We start from the raw sequence: 20,970 nt of genomic DNA, 5'->3' as shown, positions 1-20,970 counted from the left end.
ATCAAGTCTCTGTGCTCAGAAGTTTGGTCATGGAATTGTCAACAAGTATTTACACTACTTCAAGACAGTCAACTTCAACAGCCAGAAGTCTTGTCCTATCCTTCCTTCTCCATAGGTATAGAGGATTAGCATTTCCATTTTCAGTTATTATTAGGCTAGTTTGGAAAATCTGCCCTAAAGAGCCCTCATAATAGCTCAAGTATACCATGAATTAAGAGCAGGAATGTCCAAAGGCCCTGCCAAAACCAGTACTGTCTGGAGAAAGAACCAAAGCTATTCAAAGGCTGTTTGGATTAAAAAAAATATCATCACAGTCACAGCTGTTAGACACATAGCAATATCCACGTTCTTTCCTCATATCACAATGAGACCAACAAAGGACATGGCAAATCAAATACCAGGAAAATTTCAGTGCAACAGACAGTAGCACAATTTACAGGACTATCATAAAAGAAAGGAAGAAAATGGTCTTCCCAACAGATTTATCAAAAATACATTTATTCTTCGAGTGTAGGGAAGTTAAGATGTGGTAAATAACACAGCACAGACCACAGGGGGGTCCAGACACCAAAGTCTGAAATAAAAATGCTTAATGCCCAAAAGGTCTGTTTTTTTGTTTTCCAAACAAAAAAGTAGTTTCCTTTAAGTAGGTCAAGAAATGTTCCCCTAACTATTTTGGCAGAATCAGCCTCAAGACTTTAAAGGTTCCACACTCAGAATTAATTTCTCATTTTCTAACAGCTAGAGAGTAGCTCTCAGATAAATTTGCTGTACAACAAGCAGGGCCCACAGACTCAAAACAGACAATGTTTCAGAGGAGAGAAGGGGAAGAAATAAAATAAAAATCATCTTTACCCATACCACCATTAGATGAAGCAGAAAACTGTTCAATCAAGCTGAGCACTAGAGGACAATTTTATCACCAAAAACAGTGAAATTAAAAGACAAGAAATAGACTGCTGATGTATTCAGGACATCGTAAGTACTTTCACAAGCATTAACTTTCTTTTCCCTGAAGATGGAAGAGCATATTAACTCCAGCAGGACTCCTAAGTACCTCAAGGGTATCTCTGATTTGAGTTTCATCAGTGAAATTCAGTCTGTCACCTACAGCTCTGTAACAATCTCAAGAGATTCAAAGACTCATCAGCCTTCTGGTTCTTGATGATAATCCCTTGAGTGTAGAAGCCAGTGTGAATAATCCAAGAGAAGTCCGACTGGAATACAGAAAGAAGAGAAAGCATGCCTAATGTCACTCAAAAAAGTTTATTCCACCGCAGCTCACAGGACTACATTGATCTGAACAAGTACATGCTGATTTAACTCAGAGGAATTTAAATATTCAGCTTCAGAACACTGTTTAAGCCATTCCCCCCCCATTCGGTTATCTGGGAAGTCCCCAAGTTTGCAATCAAAAATTTGTCTTAAGTTCAAATGGGAAGAGCAGCAGCAGGCAGACAAGTCTAGAAACATGGCCCAAAAGCAGGACTTGGAGCAGGGCTGCACAAGTGGCAGCTGGTGATGACTCCAGTACAGCTGCAACACTTCCAGCAATACTTTGTCCAATGCAGTAACTCAAGTGGCTCAGAAGGCACAAATAAACAAAGCAACCAGCCCTCCACCCTGTATGGAATCATGAGAAATGATGGACCAGACTCCTCATGTCACTTCACAACAAACAATCTGTTATTCCTCTATTCTGTCCACAGCAGTAAGATGGAGAAATAAGATACCATATCCCTCCCTGAGCACAGGAAAACCTGTTTTCCAAAACACCACTGAAATTTATGACCTCCCTCATAATACATTAAAAAGTACAGAATCAAAGTATGCATCTCTGCTAGTGATTTTAAGGAAAAAAAATCTGTGGGTTTATTCCCCTCCTGCCTGACAGCAGCTGTGCAGTTTTTCCAGTAAAACGAGGACAATCCTCAGGTTCAAAGTAATGAAAGCAGTAACTAATGTCCTCCCACATATATTCCTTACAAATTATAGCTGCATTCTTTAACTGCTCTTCTACCAGCCTGCCGCTATGAGTGAATCTCTGCTGCTGTTGTGAAGACCTAACAGCAGTGATGAAGAACCCTTAAACCTCTACAATCTCCAGCAGCTCCTCATCCAACAAAATCAGTTCCTACAGCAAATTATCCTCTCTTCCCTCCCCAGCCACCACGTACTTGAACTGCAATTACTCCTCTTCATTCCTACACTCATTTTTGCTGGCTGAGTAGGGCAGGGAAGATGCCAAGGCATTTATCCATCAAGTCACTGTCTCCTCCTATTAACCCAACCTTTCTTTCTCCAATAGGAAGCACCAAGACATCTGAAAATGCCCACAACAGCAGGGCAGCTAAAGTTTCCAGATAGACTGATTTAAGCACAGCTTTAAGTTGCTTAACCTAAAAGTTTGTGATACAATTCTGTGCCCTGATCAACTTCTTAACAGGCCAAAATCACCTCACTGAACCACACTATGGTTACTTGTTACAATTTCTTAGGATAGAAGAAACAGATTTTAGAAGTAGCCAGAATATCACAGTGTACTTCACACTAAATATAGCTAATTCACCAAGAAAATGTACCTTCTTACCATGCGCTGAAATGAAGAAACAGGAAAAAACCCCTCCAACACCCTGGGATGGGGGCAGCCTTCTCAAAATGCTTTGGTGCACTCCCTCATTAAAATTTCAGACAAGTATCACCTGGTTTTACTGCCACAACAGAACTTTCTCTTTTCCAATAAAGATCAAGCTACATAGGAATATGCAGGTTAGAACAAGAACTAATTGCTACCGGAATCATCCCTGCCATAATAAATAAATAAATACATACATACAGCTGTAACTTTACTTACACTAACCTGCACTTCTAGGTCACTGGAACACTGTTGTGCAAGTAACCTCATAGCACAGCACAAAGAAAGCGCAGTAACAGCACTCAAGCTGTGTTCTGCAGCAAGAGAAGATTCTCAGTCCAGACTGTAAAGAGGGGTACGGTTTGTTGACAGTGATACCAGGTACATTCTATAAGAATTATATTCTATTTATAGCTACAGCCATATTCTAGGAAAGAGGACACTACTAGGGTTCTGGGTCAGTGAGCACTTTAATGATAACGACCACTATCACTCCAAGCAGCAGTCCCACCCTGCTTTTAACCATTAGTACTTCAATCCTGCTGCACACAGCTTTACCATTTCATCAGCACATCTGTATTAACAATGAATGGGATCAGGAAACCAACTCGGACCAAACCCCACAGGTAAAAAACAAAACTAAAGCAGTTTCAACCTAGTGTGGTTCCCCAGTTCAGCTTACTTTAGAATTGGCCATAAATGTATGCCATCACATCAGGGTCGAGGGTGAGGGACAGTGAGAAACTTCCGTTCAAGTTTTAAAACCACCCTAAGTCCGTATGGTCAAGCTTTTGCCAAGTGCTAAGCAAGTCACATTCTCTGGTTACTGCAGCCCTCTTCTCTGCTCCTCTTGCCAGTCCTGCCAGTCCTTCCAGAAGGAAAATATGCCCAGCATCTGCTAACCTTCACAGGCACTCCCATCCCTGCTGTTACCTCCCTACAGAGGAGCATGCTCAAACCCCAGCACAGAAACAAAGTGCTGCTTTACCCCAGTTGGGCTCTGCCTGCTTCTCTCTCACCAGCGCACTCATTTGGATCACCCAAACATGATCACCCAACCAGACAACTTTCACTAAGTTATAATGGCAGCAACCAATTTCAGCACACTTGAACAAGCCTTATTTCCTTGGGAATCTAGGTTTGAAAAACAAAAAGTATCACAGGTTTGACAGTGACTTTAGCACAAGTTGTCCCGGAGTGACAGGAGGATGCTCAATAATTTGGAAGCCCATGATAGGAAAACAGGAACAAGAAATTGCTGACCAGACACCTGAGGAGTACGGTATGTGTCTTGGGGCTCTCAGCAAGACGCACTTCCTTCAGCAGAAAGCTCAGTGGGGAATTGCTCAATACATTTTTTATTGTGATTCTTTTTACTTCATAGGTCACCACAAAAAGCTTGCTGATCCTAAGTAAATAGTAGCCATCATCAATCTTTGCCTTTTTAAATCATTACTCTTACCCGCAATGAAGAATAAGAAGTGTTGCTCATATTAAATATTGGCAGAAATTCTAGTTATCAAATGGTGGAAACATCTTGTATAGAGGGAAAAAAAAAAGACAAAACTAGAAGGGAGACACTATGCTCCCCCAAAGAAAACATCAGGTGATGTTTTGAGGTGTCTCTCCTGGAAGGCCAAAGCAGGCCCCACTACATTTTCCGTTTAAAATTCAAGAGTAAACACTGTATGAAAGTAGCATTAAGCATATCAGAAAACAAAAAGCTGGACAGAGTACTTTTCAAGACTGACTCGGTCTTGTTCAGATACCAAGACAAATCAAGAAAGCTGTGAAACAACTGGAGCAAGGCCTCCAGAGCAGTCAGGGCTGGAGCACTTGCATTTAGGACTGGAAAAGAGGCTGTGGGAGACAGGCTAGGTCAGCCTGAGGTAAGGAAGGCTCCAGGGCACTCACTGCTGCCACATGCTTCCAGGGAAGGGATTGAGAAGATGGATCCAGGTTCTCCATGTGGTGGGAGGACAAGAGACAACAGGCATTAAGTTAAAACAGGAGAGGTTCCAACTGGATGTACAGAAAATCTTTTCCACCACGAAGACATTCAAACTGCCCCAAAAGGCTGAGATGTCTCCATCCCTGGAGGCTTTCAAGCCCTGGGCACTTGGTCTGACCCCAGAGTTGACCCTGCTGTGAGCAGGACACTGGACAGGAGACTCCTGAGGCCTCTCCTCCAGCCTTGTGATCTTGCCATCTCCAGGAAGCCCACTGCAGGGACACAGGCTTCTCTATTAAGAGGTTACATTTACAAACTTTTTCCTTCATATACTCTCAAGATAATTAAAATAACTAACTTAGTCTTGCTGAGACTCATTCAAACAGTATTCTGGTTGCTGTCTTGCCAGCACAGACAAGCATCACCTCTACATCATCCTGACTAGGAATCAGTACCAGAACATGCTCACACACAGACTGCAATTACCTCTGCTCTACCCTCCTCCGTTTAACAGTGAAGAAACACTGCAACAGATACGTCACAGGCCAGCAGACAGCAAAGGAGCAACAATGAAGAGACACAGCAGAGGCAGAAGTTAATGGAGCTACTGATGAGTCTTTGAAAAGACACCCACAATTTGAATTATTAAAGCAGCCAAACCTTTAATAAAGTTGGTTATAGCCGCATCATAAGGCTATAGAAAACTACCTACTGGTTCATCAGCACTGGAATTTCTAAGCAATGTTCAAGCCCTGTAATTCAAGCACTTTTTATTCTACATTTGTGCTTGTGCTAAAAGCCACAGTTTACCAGAGAATGTCACATTTAACTGGTAACTGAGCTCACATGTTTTTGAAATGCAATTGAGACAGTCATAGGTCAAACTGCTAAACTTCTGAATCCTAGTTAACTCCATTTTGAACACATATAAGATTGGCATTTAAGATAATTTCTCTGAAGTGAACAAATATGGACTAAAGCTCAACACTGGCTTATAAAATGGATGTGCTCTGAAGTTTCTGTGCTATTGTGTCAGAAATCCTATCAGTGACAGTTTGCTTTAAAGTGACTTCTTTTATATCTAGCAGGATACATGAAATGCCTACTTTCAAGACAAGTGGCTTGTGAGATTAATTTGATTTATGGGGAGTACTTGTAGATTCCCCAAGTAGCACAAATAGCATGGATACAAATTTTCAGACAGACACAATGAACAGATTCACCTGAACAGGGAGACTTAACAGTGCCCATTTCTTAAAATATCATTTAGGATCTTATCTCCCAAAAGAACCCTCTGAAAAGTCTACTCACCTTACCAGATGCAGTGCAAATCTTTGAGAAGTGACTCAAACAATGATTCCAGAGAGAAATGTAGGAAATTAGATGGGAAAGAATACACTCCAATACTCTTGACAGGTGACTTTGAAAAGGATAAGACTGGGAAAGCAAAAATCCCCAAAATCTATTGCAACATAGAAAGATGACTTAAAAACAGACTCTCCTGCAACTTTTCAAAGACTCAGTACATGAAGCCTGACCTTATTTGCTCTTCCTGGAAGACTTCTGTAGGAGGCTCATGTGTTCCTCCGTTCTCACAGGTTGATTAAAGGGGCACAGTTCTTCAAGGACAGCATTTTAAAATAGCTTATTCACACACATACAGAAAGCAAGAACCTAGAAGTAAAAGAGTTAAGGAAGTCCAGGTAAAAGTCCCTTCTTCCCTGCTCATCTTTTCAGTAGCTCAATCTTGCAGAGTCATTATTTCACTAGATATTCAACCATTACATGTTCACCTTAGAAATCTGTCTCACTTCTGTCTAAAATTCAAATATCCAGAAAAATGATTTCTTGCAGAAATTTTCTATCCATCCTTAGTGTTAATACAATGAAGAACAGCAGAGACTAATTGTCTCATGTCTTCATTTGGTACAATGTTTTATTAAGCTGCCCTCTCACCTTGTTACACTTTGGTCTATTCCTTCTTCATTTTAGTTGGATTGAACCTGTCCTGCCACAGTAAAAAGGAGGATGTCCTATTACTTAAGACAGAGGACTAACAGAACTGGCTCTGAGAGTCTTAAGGTTTTATTCCCAGTTCCCTTTATGAGCTTGGGCTGCAGTAACTTGCAACTGCATTTCTGCCCTATGCAAATCAATTTAAATGTATGTTCTGTGGCTGCAAAAAGCATTTCACAGCTTTTCAAGCAAACCTCTCCCATCCATACCTTCTACACAGAGAACAAACCTAAATGGTCTTTAGAGGCAGAAAGAAGATGATGGACTACAGAGAGCTTAAAAAGTTTAGGAGGACTGTCCTGTTGTTTTAGGACGAGAAGATTCTTGGTGACAGAGACACTGCCTGTTACACAGGCACGCTTCAGTCCAGTTCCTTTAGCACGATATAAACAAAGCAGTCAGGAAAATGCAAGAACAACCCAGGATGAGCTGAAGTGTGGGAGGAACAAAGAGAGGAGAAACAGGTGATTCCTGTCCACAGATTGCAGGCAGGATTTCCAGCCTGGCACAGCAAAATGCTTAATGAAGAGCCTGGTGGTGCAGGAGGGTTACAGAAGCAGGGACATGTGTGACTTCAATGGTACAGCATCCCACAATCCAAAGCAGTCAAAGGACATGTGCAGTCACAAAAAGGAACAGGGAGCCAGAGGTTACAAGATTATAAAGACGCATCGTAGAATAAAAAAGCAAGTCTTTTACTGGTAGAAGATTGCTGATAAAAAAGCATTTAAGCATCTGTCATAATATAAGAGGAAAGAAAGAATGAAGTTTTATGACAGCATAGGTCTACTCACCTGGAAGAGAAAAAGGCTCATAAACTCACTATTAGATAAAAAGATTACTTTTTTTTTCTTTTTTGAAGATATAAACTTGAGGTAAGATCTGGGATAATACAAGGAAGCAGAAATAAATGACAAGACAAGGAAGAAGGGAGGAATTTGGAGAAACAGCAAGGAGAGACCAATGAAGTGTTTCAGAACTTTGTATAGAAAGTGCTTTCAAAATGTAAAATCCTCATTAAATTCACTCCTTCTAAATCCTTCCCAAGCCATGAACTCCTCAGAAAGAATGTGCATGCCCTTTTTGCATACCTACTTCTTTTCCATGAGGTGTTCTCAAAGAGTCAGGGGTGACACAACACAATTAACCTGGACGTTTAGTACTTTACAGCTACTGAAAAGCCATTTGTAGACGCTGTTTTCCAAAACCACTAGAGAACGAGCATTTGGGTATAAGTTCACCCCAAAGCCTATCAAAGTTCTGCTCGTATCAATGTGAGGTATCTCCTGCTCTCGACTTGAGGGACGCGAGAATGGTTCTGTCTCAAAGCACAGCCCTGGCAGCCTCACTCCCCTCCCAACCCCTCAGCTGACCGTCACCAGCACCGACCGCCTGTGTCAGCCGTGACTGAGGACTTCCAGCTGATGGCGAGGGCTGAAACACGAGTCCTGCTACTCCCGTTCTCCCAGAGCACCTCCCGGGGCTGCGAGCACTGGTCCCGCTCCACAGCCGGCGTCAAACTTCGCGGTCGCTCCGCAGCGGCGGGTTACCCTTCCACTTCCTTGGGAAGCAATACAGAATTCCGGCAGGGAAGACGGTGGACTCTCCTACCCTCCCCGAAGCTCCAAGGTACCGGCGTGACCTTGCTGGGGAGCCCTGAGCCATGCGGCAGCCAAGCCCACCCGCCCGCAGGGCTCGGGAGCTCGGAGGCTGGGTCCCCCACACCGCCCCGGGCACGGCCCGCTCACCGCCCAGCAGCCCTCACTGCCGCTCCGAGGCCTTAGGGCTCGAAGTCCGCCCGTTCCCCGCCGTCCCCGAACCGTCCGGCCGCGGCCTCGCCTGCTCGCCGCGCTCCGGAGATACTCACCGGAGATACTGCGCGCACAGCAGGCTCATCCTCCGCCGCTCACCTGCCGTCCCGCCGCGGCTCTCACAGCCCGGGCCGGCCCGCCGCCCCCGCGCCACCGCCGCCGCCACCTCCCGCCGCCGCCGCCATCTTCCCGTGCAGGGCCCGCGGGAGAGGAAGGGGCGGGGTGTCTCCGCTCTGCGCACAAGTCGGGCAGGACAGTCCGCGCCCCGCCGGTCCGGCCTCTTGGTGGCCCAGGCAGCCCCGGCTTCGCTGCTCCGGCACCGGCAGCGTCCGCTCGCCGCTCTCCCGCCCCGCTGAGGCGCCGAGGCCCTCCCGCCGCGCCGGCTGCGCTTCCGGGCCGGACCCCGCCCCCACCGGCACTTCCGGCGGCGCCACCGGCAAACCCTTCCCCCGCCCCTACGGCAACCGAGGGGGCGGTGGGGCGTCCCCATGGTAACCTCGGCGCATCCCGGGACCTGCATCCGCGTCCTAACCCGCGCGAACCCGCACAGCGACAGCCGTCTTTATCACATTTCCCCTCTCGGCCCTCTCGGAGGGGCGGCTTGCCGAGAGGCCCATGGCGCTGGCGGGAGCCCCAGTCACAGAAACACAGAACAGGGCAGGTTGGAAGGGACTACAGTGGGTCACTCGGTCCCACTTCCCTGCTCAAGCCTGGTCATCCCAGAGCACATGGCACAGGATTGTGTCCAGGCAGGTCTGAAGTATCCCCGGTGAGAAAGACTCCACACCCTTTCTCGTCTCTGTTCCAGTGCTCGGTCATTGCACAAGAAAGAAGTTCATCATGTTCAGCTGGAACTTCCTAGGCATCCATTTCTGCCTATGGTTGGGCATTGCTGGGCCCCAGGGAGCAGAGCTTGGTCCCTGTTCTGAACCCTCACTGCAAACAGGGACAGAGAGGGATGACGGCCCTTCTCAGCTGCGCCTCCTCTCGAGGCTAAACAGCTGCAGATCCCTCAACTTTTCCTTGTGAGAGGGCTGCTTCATGCCCTTCCTCATCTGCACGGCATCCACTAGACCTGCTCCAGGAGCTCCAAGTCTCTCTTGTCCTGAGGAGCCCAGACCTGGACACAGCACTCTAGATATACCTCACTAGGGCTGAGCAGAGGGGCAGGATCACCTCTCTGACCACCAGGAATGCTCTTCCTGATGCACACCAGGATTGTTTGCCTTCTTGGCCAATAAGGGCACACTGCTGGCTCAGGCCCTCAGCGCAAGCGTGGTAGTGGCCTTGCACTTTTGTGACAAGAAAAGTTTCAGCAGAAAAAGTGCATGTAGCCTTGGACTTCCCACACAGAATCATAGAACTATCAGCCTTGGAAGAGGCCTTTAAGGTCATCAAGTCAGTCATCAACACTGTTGCTAAAGCACATACCAAATGAGGGGGGAAAAGGAAAGAAAGGAAACTTGTTTTTATTAAGGCCATTATCACTAACTGACTCTTATTCTTCATAACTTACAAGCTGAAGTTAGCATTGCAAAGAGAGTGGGAGCAAAAATACATTGGTAAGGAATAAAGGCATGAATGGGAATCACACTCATTTTGCAATTACAGAATAGAAGCATGAAGGTTAGAAGAGACTTTTAGGATCAAGTCCAACCATCAACCCAGCACTGCCATGGTAACCCCTACACAACTAAACACATCACCCAGTGCCACATCCAGATACCTCTTGAACACCTCCAGAGATGGTGTCTCAATCACCTCCTTAGGCAAGAGAAGAAAATAAGAGGGAGTCACAAACCAGACCTCCTGTTCCCTGCCTGCTTGCCACACTGGGGATTCCCAAGGTTTGCCAGCTTGGGTGCCTGGCCCCAAGGATCACTTCAAAATGTCCCAAATGTGTCTCATCTAAGAGTCCCTCCATTACCCCAAAGCTTCTGACACTACAAGCCCCCACTGCCTGGGAGGCAGCAAGGTCAGGCACAGGATGGGTTCCACACCAGCAATGTGGCCCATGGCCTTGGAGTTGACACATAGAATCCCAGCATGGTTTGGGTTGGAAGAGACATTGAAGATTATCTCTTTTTAAGCCCCCTTCCATTAGACACTTTCCAGTAGACCAGATTGCTCTGAGCTCCATGCAGCCTGGCCTGGAATACTTCCAGGGATAGGGCAGCCACAGCTGCTCTTGGCAACCTGTGCCTTACCACTCTTACAGGAATTTCTGCTCAATATCCCATCCAACCCTGCCCTCAGGCAGTGGGAAGCCATTCTCCCTTGTCTGTCACTCCATCCCTTTTAAATATTCTCTCTCCATCTTTGCTGTAGGCTCCTCTCAGGTACTGCAAGGTCACACTGAAGCTTTTTTTCTCCAGGCTGAACAACCCCAATTCTCCCAGCCTTTCCTCATAACAAAGCTGGTCCATCCCTCTCATCATCTTGGTAGCCTTGTCTGGGACTTGCTCCAACAGCTCCATGTCCTTGTGCTGGGGACTCTGGAGCTGGACATAGTGCTCCAGGTAGGATCACCTCAGCGTGGAGTCAGGACATGGGCACATCAGGCTCATGTGACCTTGCACCTGGGTACAACATTCTATCACAGCTCAATATTTTTTTCCCAGTATTTTCAGTTTTTCCAGTATTTATACCATGTGGTCCCACCTCCTGTGGGACAAGTCACCACATGGTGACTTGTTTTGTACTCCAATTTGTCTTTTTATGGCAGGAAAAATCCCACTGAGTTCAGTGTCCATTCAAGCACATGAGCCAGCCTGAAGAAATGAGGCAGAGGAAAATTTGGGATCAGATGAGCACAAGGTGGGTGGCTAATACAAGTTGTCCGTTGCCGCGGCGACGGAAAGCCCGGAGCACCGCGACTTCTCTAGAGAAACAACCCTGAGAAGGGCTGGGCCGAAGCGTGTGAGCAGCTTCAAGCAGTTGAGTGATTGCAGCTCGGCTCAGCAGCAGTTGAGTGATTTCAGCTCAGCTCGGCGGCGGCAGGCAGGCAACACAGGGAGCAGGGACGAGAAAGCTGGTCCAGCGTTCCACCAAGCACAAACCTTTATTCAGGCAGAGCTTCAGCGAAGGGAGCTAGCAACAGCGAATCTGCCGAACAGGGGAAAACCCGGGGTATTTATGGGGAAGGAGAGGGGCGGGGGGAAGCCCGAGATACCTGTATCGGGGTGGGACAGCAGGGGGGAACACCAATGGGGCACAACAATTTAACATATCTAACTCAAAGACCCCTGGGAGCGATACATTGTGTCTCTCACAGCTTAGTATCTTGCCTCCAGGGGAGAGCTAGGATCTCGGGCTCGGTGGGTTCCTCCGCACCCACAGTCCTTTGAGTCTGTAAGTGACCTGAGGACAAAATGAAAGATCATGTTTCAAAAATAAATCCCCTGCATTTTTTCAGGTTGAAAAAAGGAATGTGTTTAAGGAAATAATTTTCAGGGCCCCAAATGTTCAAATGGGAGCCTTGCAAGGCTGCAGAATGGTTTTCCTGGTTTCAGTGCAACCAGGGCTGGGAAGCAAGCCATGGGCAAACCTCCCATGGAATCCTGTGCAGCCCCTCAGGCAGGTCCTGTAGCAGGGCCTGGGGCTCAACTCCATCCTTCCAGCCTCTCAGCTGAAGAGCAGGAGCAAACTGGTTCAGCACTGAGCAAACTGGGGCTACTCCTGCCTGCCTGGAGCCTGTCCTGTGCTAAACCAGGCTGAGTTTGTACTCTGGGATTTTATCTCCTGGGTCAATGTACAAATGCAGCTCTTAGAAACTGCATCTCGCAGGGCACATTGTCCAGGACTCTCCCCAGACCATTCACACTGTCTGTGTGATTTGGAGCTTTATCCTTCTGCTCCTGATCCAGCATGCTCAGGGCATCTTGCACCTGATTGTGGCCTTCCAGTACCTGAAGGGAAAGATGGAGAGGGGTCCTGGACAAGGGCCTGGAGTGACAGGGGGGATGGCTTCAAACTGCTAGAGCTCACCTCATTCCAACTCCCCTGCCATGGGCAGTGACACCTTCCACTATTCCATTTTGCTCCAAGTCCCATCCAGCATGGCCTGGAACACTTCCAGGGATGGGGAAGCCACAACCCCTGTGGGAAACCTGCACCAGTGTCACACCACCCTCACAGGAAAGAATTTCTTCCCCATAGCCCATCTAACATCTGTCAGTATGAATAAAAGCATTCTCCCTTGCTCTGGTGCTCCAGACCCCTGTCCAAATCTCTCCCCTCTTTCCATTCCATCCCTCTCCATCTTTCCAGTCAGTTCCCTTCAGCTACTGGGAGGTCACAATTAGGTCACCCCAAAACCTTCTCTTCTCCAGGTGAAGAATTCCAATTCCTGTATCTGTTCTTGATGAGCACAGTTCTCATCCAGGAGACCACAAAGATGCCTCCCTGGAGTGCTGTGTCAGACACAAACAAAGAGTGGAAGCATCAGCTCAGCGGCTGTCTTGTTTAGTCTTGTCTGAGTCCAACCACTTCAGAGCCGCCTCAAAAGACCAGAGAGGTTCCCATGGGGCAGAACTGACTTCTGAGTCTTGGGCAGTAGGAACAGGCAGCCCTGGATATTTTCAAGAGAATCTGTTGGTTGAGAGAATCTGGTCATTGCCAGTGCTATTTAACTTTTTAATGCCAATATAAGTTGCCAAGCAGAGCCACACCTAATGGCAGCTGCATGAGGAAACCTGTGGTCCATCAGGACAACCTGTCCAGTCGCAAAGTCTCCCTTCACCTTTTCTCACTCTTCTTTAACACCTTCCAGACAAAGAAGCAAAGAATGTCACAATATTTGCAGACTTTTCCTTATTTTTAAAGCTTTTTCCTCTGAATTCTGGGGTCTTTTGCTTCCCTCTGAGTTTCTGCACTGTTGAAATAGATCTGTCCACTAGAACAGTGTGTTCATGAGTTTCTCTCCCACACCTTCTCTTCTTGACTCTCAGAAGGCTCTTTCATAATTTCAGATTTGTTGTCAGATTGTCCCACATAATATTTTTGAGGGCTTGACATTGCTGCTGATGGCTCTGCTCTATTTCTGATGAAATTCTAATTCAAACCTTTTGTTGCACACAGCAAGGGGATATTTTCCTTCTATTTAAGGGGAATCCCGAAGTCAATCTCCCCTCAGTTTTGTTTCAAGAGATTTGTGATAAAAGAAACAGATTTCTCATAGAGGTCAACTTGTATTATTGTCTTTGTTATCTATGGGTCAATAACTGTAGCTTATAATTTTATTAATATCACAGCATGGGAAAGAATTTGGTCCTGTGGTAGGTTTTAGTGCTAGCTAAAATCACCAGGGTACTTAATCATTTCTTGCTGTGAGATATGGGTTAGGAGAAGGGCAAAACAGGCTCAGAACTTAAAAGGAATAAAGAAACTTTATTAACAGGACTACAAGAATAAGAAACCAGAATAAAACCACCAGAAACCTTTCCTCCCCCTACCCAATTTTTTCCTTTTCCAACTGACAATGTAGAGACAAAACCTGGGATGTTAAAACAGTACCAACCATACATTAGTCTTTTCATCAGTCCTTGTAGGGAGATGAGTTTTCTTTTGTCATGCCATGGAGACTTCTCCACAAGAAACAGATTTCTCTGGCTTTTCATTTCTACAAATAGCAGCTGTCCAGGCAAAAATTCTGCCATTGTGACATTTCCTCCCATTTTCGCAGCCCTCCTAGAGGTGTGTCCATGGGCTATGAAGTCATGGGGTATTATTTTAAGGATGAGTTATTCAAAGGCAAAGGTTCTCTTCATCTGTCTCTGTGATCATCTCTGGGAAGAGGTTTTCTTCTCTCCCTGGGGGCAAAGGGTCTTCATCAGCTCTCATCTCCTCTCTGTCTCTCTCTGTTCAAAGCATCTCATGGGATCACAGCTACTCCAACATCTGCTTAGCTTCATCAATGGATACCACTGGTCAGATCTACAGTTTCAACACTTCATCCCCCAATACTCTTTCATTAATTAAAGGAGATTCATTGTTCATCTCCATAGCCCCATCAAAAGAATATTTCAGCCCCATCCAGCATCTCCTTATCCCTCTTTCATCTGGGGCTTGACTGTTTCTTTACTGACCAACATGTCTTCATGTTGTCTTTCTATGTGTCATCACTCTGTCCTTTTTTTCCCTGGAGAGAGGGACATGGTCTGCAGGTCTCATCTGTGTAGTGAAAGGGTTAAATATTGCCCGGGCCTGTGGATGGTCACGTGGTCTCTGCCAGGGACTGTTTACGGAGGATTTTCGGTGGCTGCACTGGGGAAGGACAGCTAGGATCTCAGCAACCAGGCTAACACTCAAAGGCAGCACGGTCCATAGCTTCCCCTCCCCCTGCCCGGCAGTTTCTGGTGAAACTCAGCCGCAGCAGAATTTCAGCCGAGCCAGGGACCGGCCTGGCCCGGCGGTGCCACTGCAAAGGGCTCGGTGAAGGGCTCGGCCCCCTGGGAAGGGGCCCTAGCAGAAGAGGACCAGAACAGGACCCGGCAGACTTCCCGGGAGGGGCCAGTACCGCAGCAGGCCGCGCGGGCCAGGCGGGCAGCCGGCCCCCAGTTACCTGTTCAAGGCCAGAAGCTAAGAAACAGAAGTTCCGAGGCTTGTGGTTTTTAAAAGGTGGTATTCACAGAGGTGGGCCTAATTTTCAATGGTTCAAAATGCTGACAGTTCTCGGAACTGGCCAGCCATTGGCCTGTCTCAGACCCAGAGGAAGCTCCCAGAGAAATCACTTCCGTGAGTGTTTCCCACTTCTTTCCCTAAATGCCAAACCACCACCGGTCCTCAGAGAAGGAGGGTAGACCACAGACACTGTGAACCCATTGCAAAAAACCAGCCCTCAGCCACAATGCAGCAAAAATGCCCAGGAGTGAAGCTGCTCTGCTCTCCAGAGGGAAAGCCTTCCAAAAGTGAATCCATTTAACGTCTTCAACTGCCTCTGTCACAGCACCAGCTCAGCATTTCACAGACCTTGGATGTGTTTATCCTCAAAACATGCTCTAAGAGGCAAGCAAAGACCACCCCCACTTAACAGATAGGGGAACAGAAGAAATTTTGTCAAGGTCATTTAAAACAGCAATGGAGAGGTGGACCATGTGGAACCTGCTTCCATCTTTCTTCATTAACATCAGCATCTTTAATTGTCCTGTAAGACATGCTGAGTCCAAAGTCTCCCCTTTGTGTGCAGATACTCTGCCCCTGTTTTCATGCACAGATGTGGCACTGGACAGGCCTCTGTCTCTGTGCCAAACTTCGGCTTTTATGTCTTTGAGACATCACATTCTTCTGCTGCTTGGGATGAAAACCTGTGATCAAGGAAAGATGAGTGAACAATTCAACACCTGAATGATGAAACATCAAATTCTCTGCAGGTTTGGTGTTTATTTCAATCTGAATGTTGTGATGTGGGAAATTAGCACTCAACAGCGTTTGAAGGAAGAAACAAAGAATGAAGATACCTAAACAATCCTAATTTTGTCCTCTATTCTTCCTGATCAGTAATTATGTTATCATAATTAAAGTGTATTTGTTGTCATCCCAGATTATCCTACTTAGATTTTGAATTGTTAGTGACAAAAGCCTCATCTAATAATAGCCTCTTTCCCCCAAATATAGCCTGTATGCAAAACTTCAGGAATTTCAACTGTGTAGGGTTTTGTTAAGCCTTCATTATTCCCTTGCAAATATCACCCAGAAGAAAAAATTATAAAATAGGCCTAATTTCTTAGAGAAATTTCTCCCAATCCTTGTAATTTGTAAAGTAATGGATTTCCTTTTAAATTTTTGAGATTAAGTGCTGTGCATTCAGGGCAGAAGTATCCTTTCATGCTAACTGAAAGCTAACTCACTTTTGGAAGGGAGAGAGCAAGCAGCCATTCCTGTGGAGCCATGCTGCGTGCCTCAGCTTCACTCCCCATCCAAGGAGCCCAGCTACAATCCTGCCAGTGCAGATCAAATCAAGCTGTAACCTCAGAAACAGAGACTTTAAATAGGCTGCCAGGCTAATTGCATCTGTGGCCAGTGTTCAGCTGGTCTTACTGAATGTGGGCAAGAGAGAAATTGGTTCCCAGACTGACCTTCCCCAGGAGATTGCCTCAAATGTCAGTCCAGTGCCCCAGAAACACTGCACAGCACTTGGGGTCAGTTCAGAGGCCACAACCAGGGTGTTAAGTCCTCAACCTTGATAGATACCCAGCTTTATCTCATGGCACCCTTTGGTATCTTCTCCCAGTGCATGATGAACCAAGCCCTGAGAAGAGCTCCCCAGGCTACTCATAAATTTTCAAACCTCAGTTATAAGTCATATCTTTCACTGAAGGCTTTTCAGCCTTCCTTGTTTGAATGTCTCCTCCTACAACAGGTCATCCAAAATGGAAGATTTCTCCCTTTGAGCCAGGCTGTCCCACCCAATGTGGCCTCAGACCTGGTTGCCATGGGTTTGGCAGTTCCCTCCATATCAACTGGGCTCCCACCATAGCTGCTACTGCCGATTGCTTCCATTTATTTTCCTATGCTGTTCCATGAGCACATAGTTCAGCTTGGCCTATCTAGCCTGCCCCAATCTGCCAGTTCAGTCCGGCTTCCTTATATTTGCAAATCCTTTCCCTCCCATGGGCTAGGTTTGCAAGCCTGAGCTTTGGCTAGATAAATTCAGATTGTATCTCAAAAACTGGTGTAAATTTAAAACCTGCTTTTGTGGGAACCAGGGGTTTTAATCCAACTGGGCCACCAAGTGATCAACTCCCTTATTCAAGATCCTTTTTTTTTTTTTTTTTTTCTTTCTTTCTTTTAAAGTGCATTGTTGCTTTACAAAAATTTCTTAGAGTCATAGGGCTGGCATATGTGGAGCAGAACTGAATCTGCTTCTTAGCCCTTGTCAGAAAAGGCTCCAGAATGTGCCAGGATGGATTAATAAATGGTTTAAGCCCTTTTAATTGTCCTTTTCTCTGATAGGTTTGGGTTCTTTCAAAGAGTTTGCAGACTGACAGCTTAAAAGCCTAAAGCTGGAAGGTTTCTCTTCCTCCTCCCTAGCCCAAGATGAGGGACAAGGTGAGAGGCAGTCCTGGGAGAACTAAGGGTCCCCATCCCTCACCCCAGTGAACACAGCCATGATCTTCCTGCCTTCTGCTGCATGGTCCCCTGCTCTGAGGGTCTGTCTGTGCAGATGGTGAAGAGCTGGACAAATCCATGTGCAGAAATACCCTTGGTGTGAGCCACAGGCCATGTTTCAGGTGTGCTTGACCAGTCTGAAGTCCCACTGGCAACGATTTTGCAGTGCTGATATGAGCTGCCTGTGTAGGCAGATCCCTGTGTTTCTCCATGCTGCTTTCTTCCTCAGAGAATAAACCCCAGCTAATCATCCTTCTGTCCTCTCTGTGCCCTACTGTAACAGCTCTGCATGTGGCAGATGGCTGCTTGCAACCATGGGCTGGGTTGGACCTCAAATCTGCTGGGAGTCTTGGGGTGCTCTAGTGCTGCACAACGATCACAGGGAGGGCTGGCAGAGAGCATCTGGCTCCTGCAGCTGGGGCTGTTGTCTGAACCCACATGTTCAGGAAAAAGCAGCAAGTAAAAGAAAATACATGCTGGGTTGGAAAACACTGAGGGGAAAAAAGGTGAAATAACCACTGCACAGCCTTGCAGGCATCACTCCTGCACCAAAACCTGCTGCTGCTCCCCAGCCAGCAGCGTTGCTAAGTGACAGATGATTTACCACATCACTCACCATCCAGAAGGCAGCAGGAAAGCCAGGGGAGAGCTACAGACAGGGCTGCCCAGATCTCATCCTCATGATTGCCTGGCAGTTCTGGCCAGACCTTGACCCCACCATGGTCAGACAGTGCATAACCTATATCTGGACTGGTGATCTTGATCTTTCACTGGTGTTTAAGGTCAAACCCTGGTGTGAAACAAAGCAGGCAGAGAGATTCATCTGGATGGCAGGAGCTGTCAGGACCAGCGGGATGTGTTTGGCATCACCAGGCAGTGGGAGAACTAGGCCAAAGGCAGTTTAGTTCATTTGTGCCTTCTGCAGCAGCAGCACTTAATGCTCCTACAGCTGCAGGTTGTAAAAGCTACAGAAGGGTAAACTGCCGAGATGCTTCTTCTCCTAAGGTTGTGAGTCTCTCCTTGTCAGGGTAAGCTTGGAGGAGCAGCACAGGAAAAAGCCCAACACATCCCCAAAATCTAATCCCACTGAATCATCATATGTCCATACAGAGCCAGTCAGAAGATAGAGCAGGGAACAAAGGACAGAGCACACCACCTGTCTCAGCATCTCTCCCTCAACACCAGCTTAGTCCAAATTAAAAATCAGGATAGAAATATAACCCTGGATGTTACCACACCCCTATCCAGTGAGACAGACCACCCCTTGCTATCAGTGTTTCTCCTGAGAGTGCAGCCAGGGCCTCCACAACAAGCATTTAAGTGTTCCCTGAACAAACATACTCAGCATCGTCTTGGGTTCATTCCCTAGTGATCTTGCTCCTTCATATCACCCAGGCTGATGAATATCCCAGCACCTGACTGAGCTGTGAGGGAAAAAGTTTTCAAGCAAAGGACTGTGAATAATTAATCTTAGCAGGACAAGGAGAAACACAGCACACTGCTAGGGTAGGGCTAAAAACCTCTGCCATAAGAAGGCAGAAATGAGTGTCTAGGGAGTATCCTCTTAAGGACAGAGGAGGAAGACAGATGAAGGTAGCAAGGGAGACCTGTTGGTGGCAAATAACTCCCTGCTGAGAGGAAAATCTGTGTGTGGGAGCCAGAGATAAGGCCAGGACAGCCATTGGGAAGGGGCTGAAGTGAGCTGCATGCAGCTCCTCTTCAGTGGCTGTAAGCAGAGGGATCTGCTGGCCCTTGTTCAGGTCAATGAACCTTGTTCAGGTTCATTGGGAAGGGGCTGAAGTGAGCTGCATGCAGCTCCTCTTCAGTGGCTGTAAGCAGAGAGGGCTCTGCTGGCCCTTGTTCAGGTCAAGGAGCATCTTTAGTGGAGAACAGCAATGCTGCAGTCCTAAAAATGAGAAATTTAGACAATTAGACAGTTGGGTAGTCTGGTAGTCTGCAAGTTTACCTTGCAGTAAAGGCTGGTTTTTGGTAAATGCATAGCATCTATCTGATGTTGGTCTCTTTCAGGCAATGTATGTGTTTCAGGCAACGGGTGAAGCTGAAGTTAATTTCCCCATAGAACCCCAGGCGCTGCAGCAATATTGTGCTGGGACTGGAGGAGCTGGGATACCTATGCAGGTCCTAGGCTGGGACCACCTGAGCAGCACAGGGGAAACACACATAGCTGCCCATGAGCACTGAGTTGTGCAGATTACAAAATTGCTTAGGCTGGAAAAGACCTCTGAGGTCATCAAGTCCAATCTATGACTGATTACCACCTTGCCAACTACATCATGGCATTAAGTGTCACATCTAGTCTTTCCTTGAACACCTCCAGGGACGGTGACTCCACTGCCTCTCTGGGCAGCCCATTCCAATGTCTAATCACCCTTTCTGTGAAGAAATTCCTCCTGAAGTCTCTCCTAAGACTGTGTCTCCTTGTCCTTTTGCTGTTTGCCTGGGAGAAAATACTGTGTCCCCACCTGGTTACCCTCCTTTCAGAGAGTTGTAGGGCATAATAAAGTTATCCTTCAGCCTCCTCATGTGCAGATTAAACCTCCTGTTACATCTCCTCAGTCCCGGGGATGCCAGTGTGTCTCTGCTGCACCTCTATGAGTATGAGTGTACATAGAGCAGATGCGGCTGTGTGCCCATCTGTGTGTGTGTGCATGGGCACATCTGTGCCAGGGCGTGTGCCCCTCTCCATGACGCTGGGATGGATGTGTATCCGTGGGTGTGCACATGAATGTACACACACACGCGTGTGTAGGACTCCACGGAGGCCGCGCCCCGGGCCGTGCTGGAGAGGGGCGGCCCCGGCCCGGCTCCCGCAGCCGCGGCGCCACCCCCGCTCCCGCCCGGCCCCGCTCCATCCCTCCGCCCTCCTCTCTCCCGCAGCCGCACCGAGCCACAGACCGCGGTGGGGCCAGGCAGGGCCGCACCATGACCGAGACCACCAAGACCCACGTTATCCTGCTGGCCTGCGGCAGCTTCAACCCCATCACCAAGGGGCACATCCAGATGTTCGGTTAGTGTTCACGGCAGAGGGGCGGGCCGGGGGAGACGGGGGGAGCCCTGGGAGGGCTCCTGGGGCTGCACCCCGGGGTGGGGACGTTCGGGGAATGTTTAGGGGCGCCGCTCCGCTATCGGGGACCGCGGCGGGGCCGGACGCTGTCCCCGGCGAGTGGTGCTGAAGGCTCCGCGGGCGGGGACCGCCCGGGCCTCCCGAACCTGTTCCCCATCCCTGGCAGCTGTCCCCAGTCCTTTAGGGCTGTCCCCCTCGGATGGCTGGGTTCCCCGCTCTGCACTCACGTTCTCATGCTCCCGCCCCCGCAGTCTCCGGGGTTGGTCCTGGCGCTGTTTGTCCGCTGGTATTCGTCCTCGGTCTGCGAGACTGCAGCCGCTGCAGCACTTCCATTTCCTCTAGCCAGGGAGGAGATAGAGCCAAG

At 47.6% G+C, this 20,970-nt stretch overlaps 2 protein-coding genes across 7 annotated transcripts in view; one reads left to right on the top strand and one right to left on the bottom strand.

Annotated features, from left to right (window-relative positions):
• Positions 1–8,783, bottom strand: part of SMG7 (SMG7 nonsense mediated mRNA decay factor) — a 59,243-nt gene extending 50,460 nt beyond the window's left edge. For 2 of the 6 annotated variants that reach the window (XM_088060166.1, XM_014260032.2), the window contains exon 1: positions 8,470–8,783. In XM_088060166.1, the coding sequence (XP_087916292.1) occupies positions 8,470–8,498 (29 nt within the window). In that variant the 5' untranslated portion in view covers positions 8,499–8,783. Of the gene's footprint in view, positions 1–1,057; positions 1,077–8,469 lie in introns of those variants that run through there. The other 4 variants (XM_005531299.3, XM_014260033.2, XM_088060164.1 and 1 more) reach the window with 3 other exon arrangements.
• Positions 8,784–20,381: 11,598 nt separating this feature from the next.
• NMNAT2 (nicotinamide nucleotide adenylyltransferase 2) overlaps positions 20,382–20,970 on the top strand; it is a 31,190-nt gene continuing 30,601 nt past the window's right edge. The window contains exon 1 of the mRNA XM_005531298.3: positions 20,382–20,549. Coding sequence (XP_005531355.1) covers positions 20,465–20,549 — 85 coding nt within the window. The 5' untranslated portion in view covers positions 20,382–20,464. The remainder of the gene's footprint in view (positions 20,550–20,970) is intronic.

Source organism: Pseudopodoces humilis, chromosome 10 (assembly GCF_049639895.1).
Source record: "Pseudopodoces humilis isolate 2021_Gansu_Grassland_sample_001 chromosome 10, ASM4963989v1, whole genome shotgun sequence".
Taxonomy (NCBI): domain Eukaryota; kingdom Metazoa; phylum Chordata; class Aves; order Passeriformes; family Paridae; genus Pseudopodoces; species Pseudopodoces humilis.
This window is presented reverse-complemented; position numbering and strand designations above follow the sequence as displayed.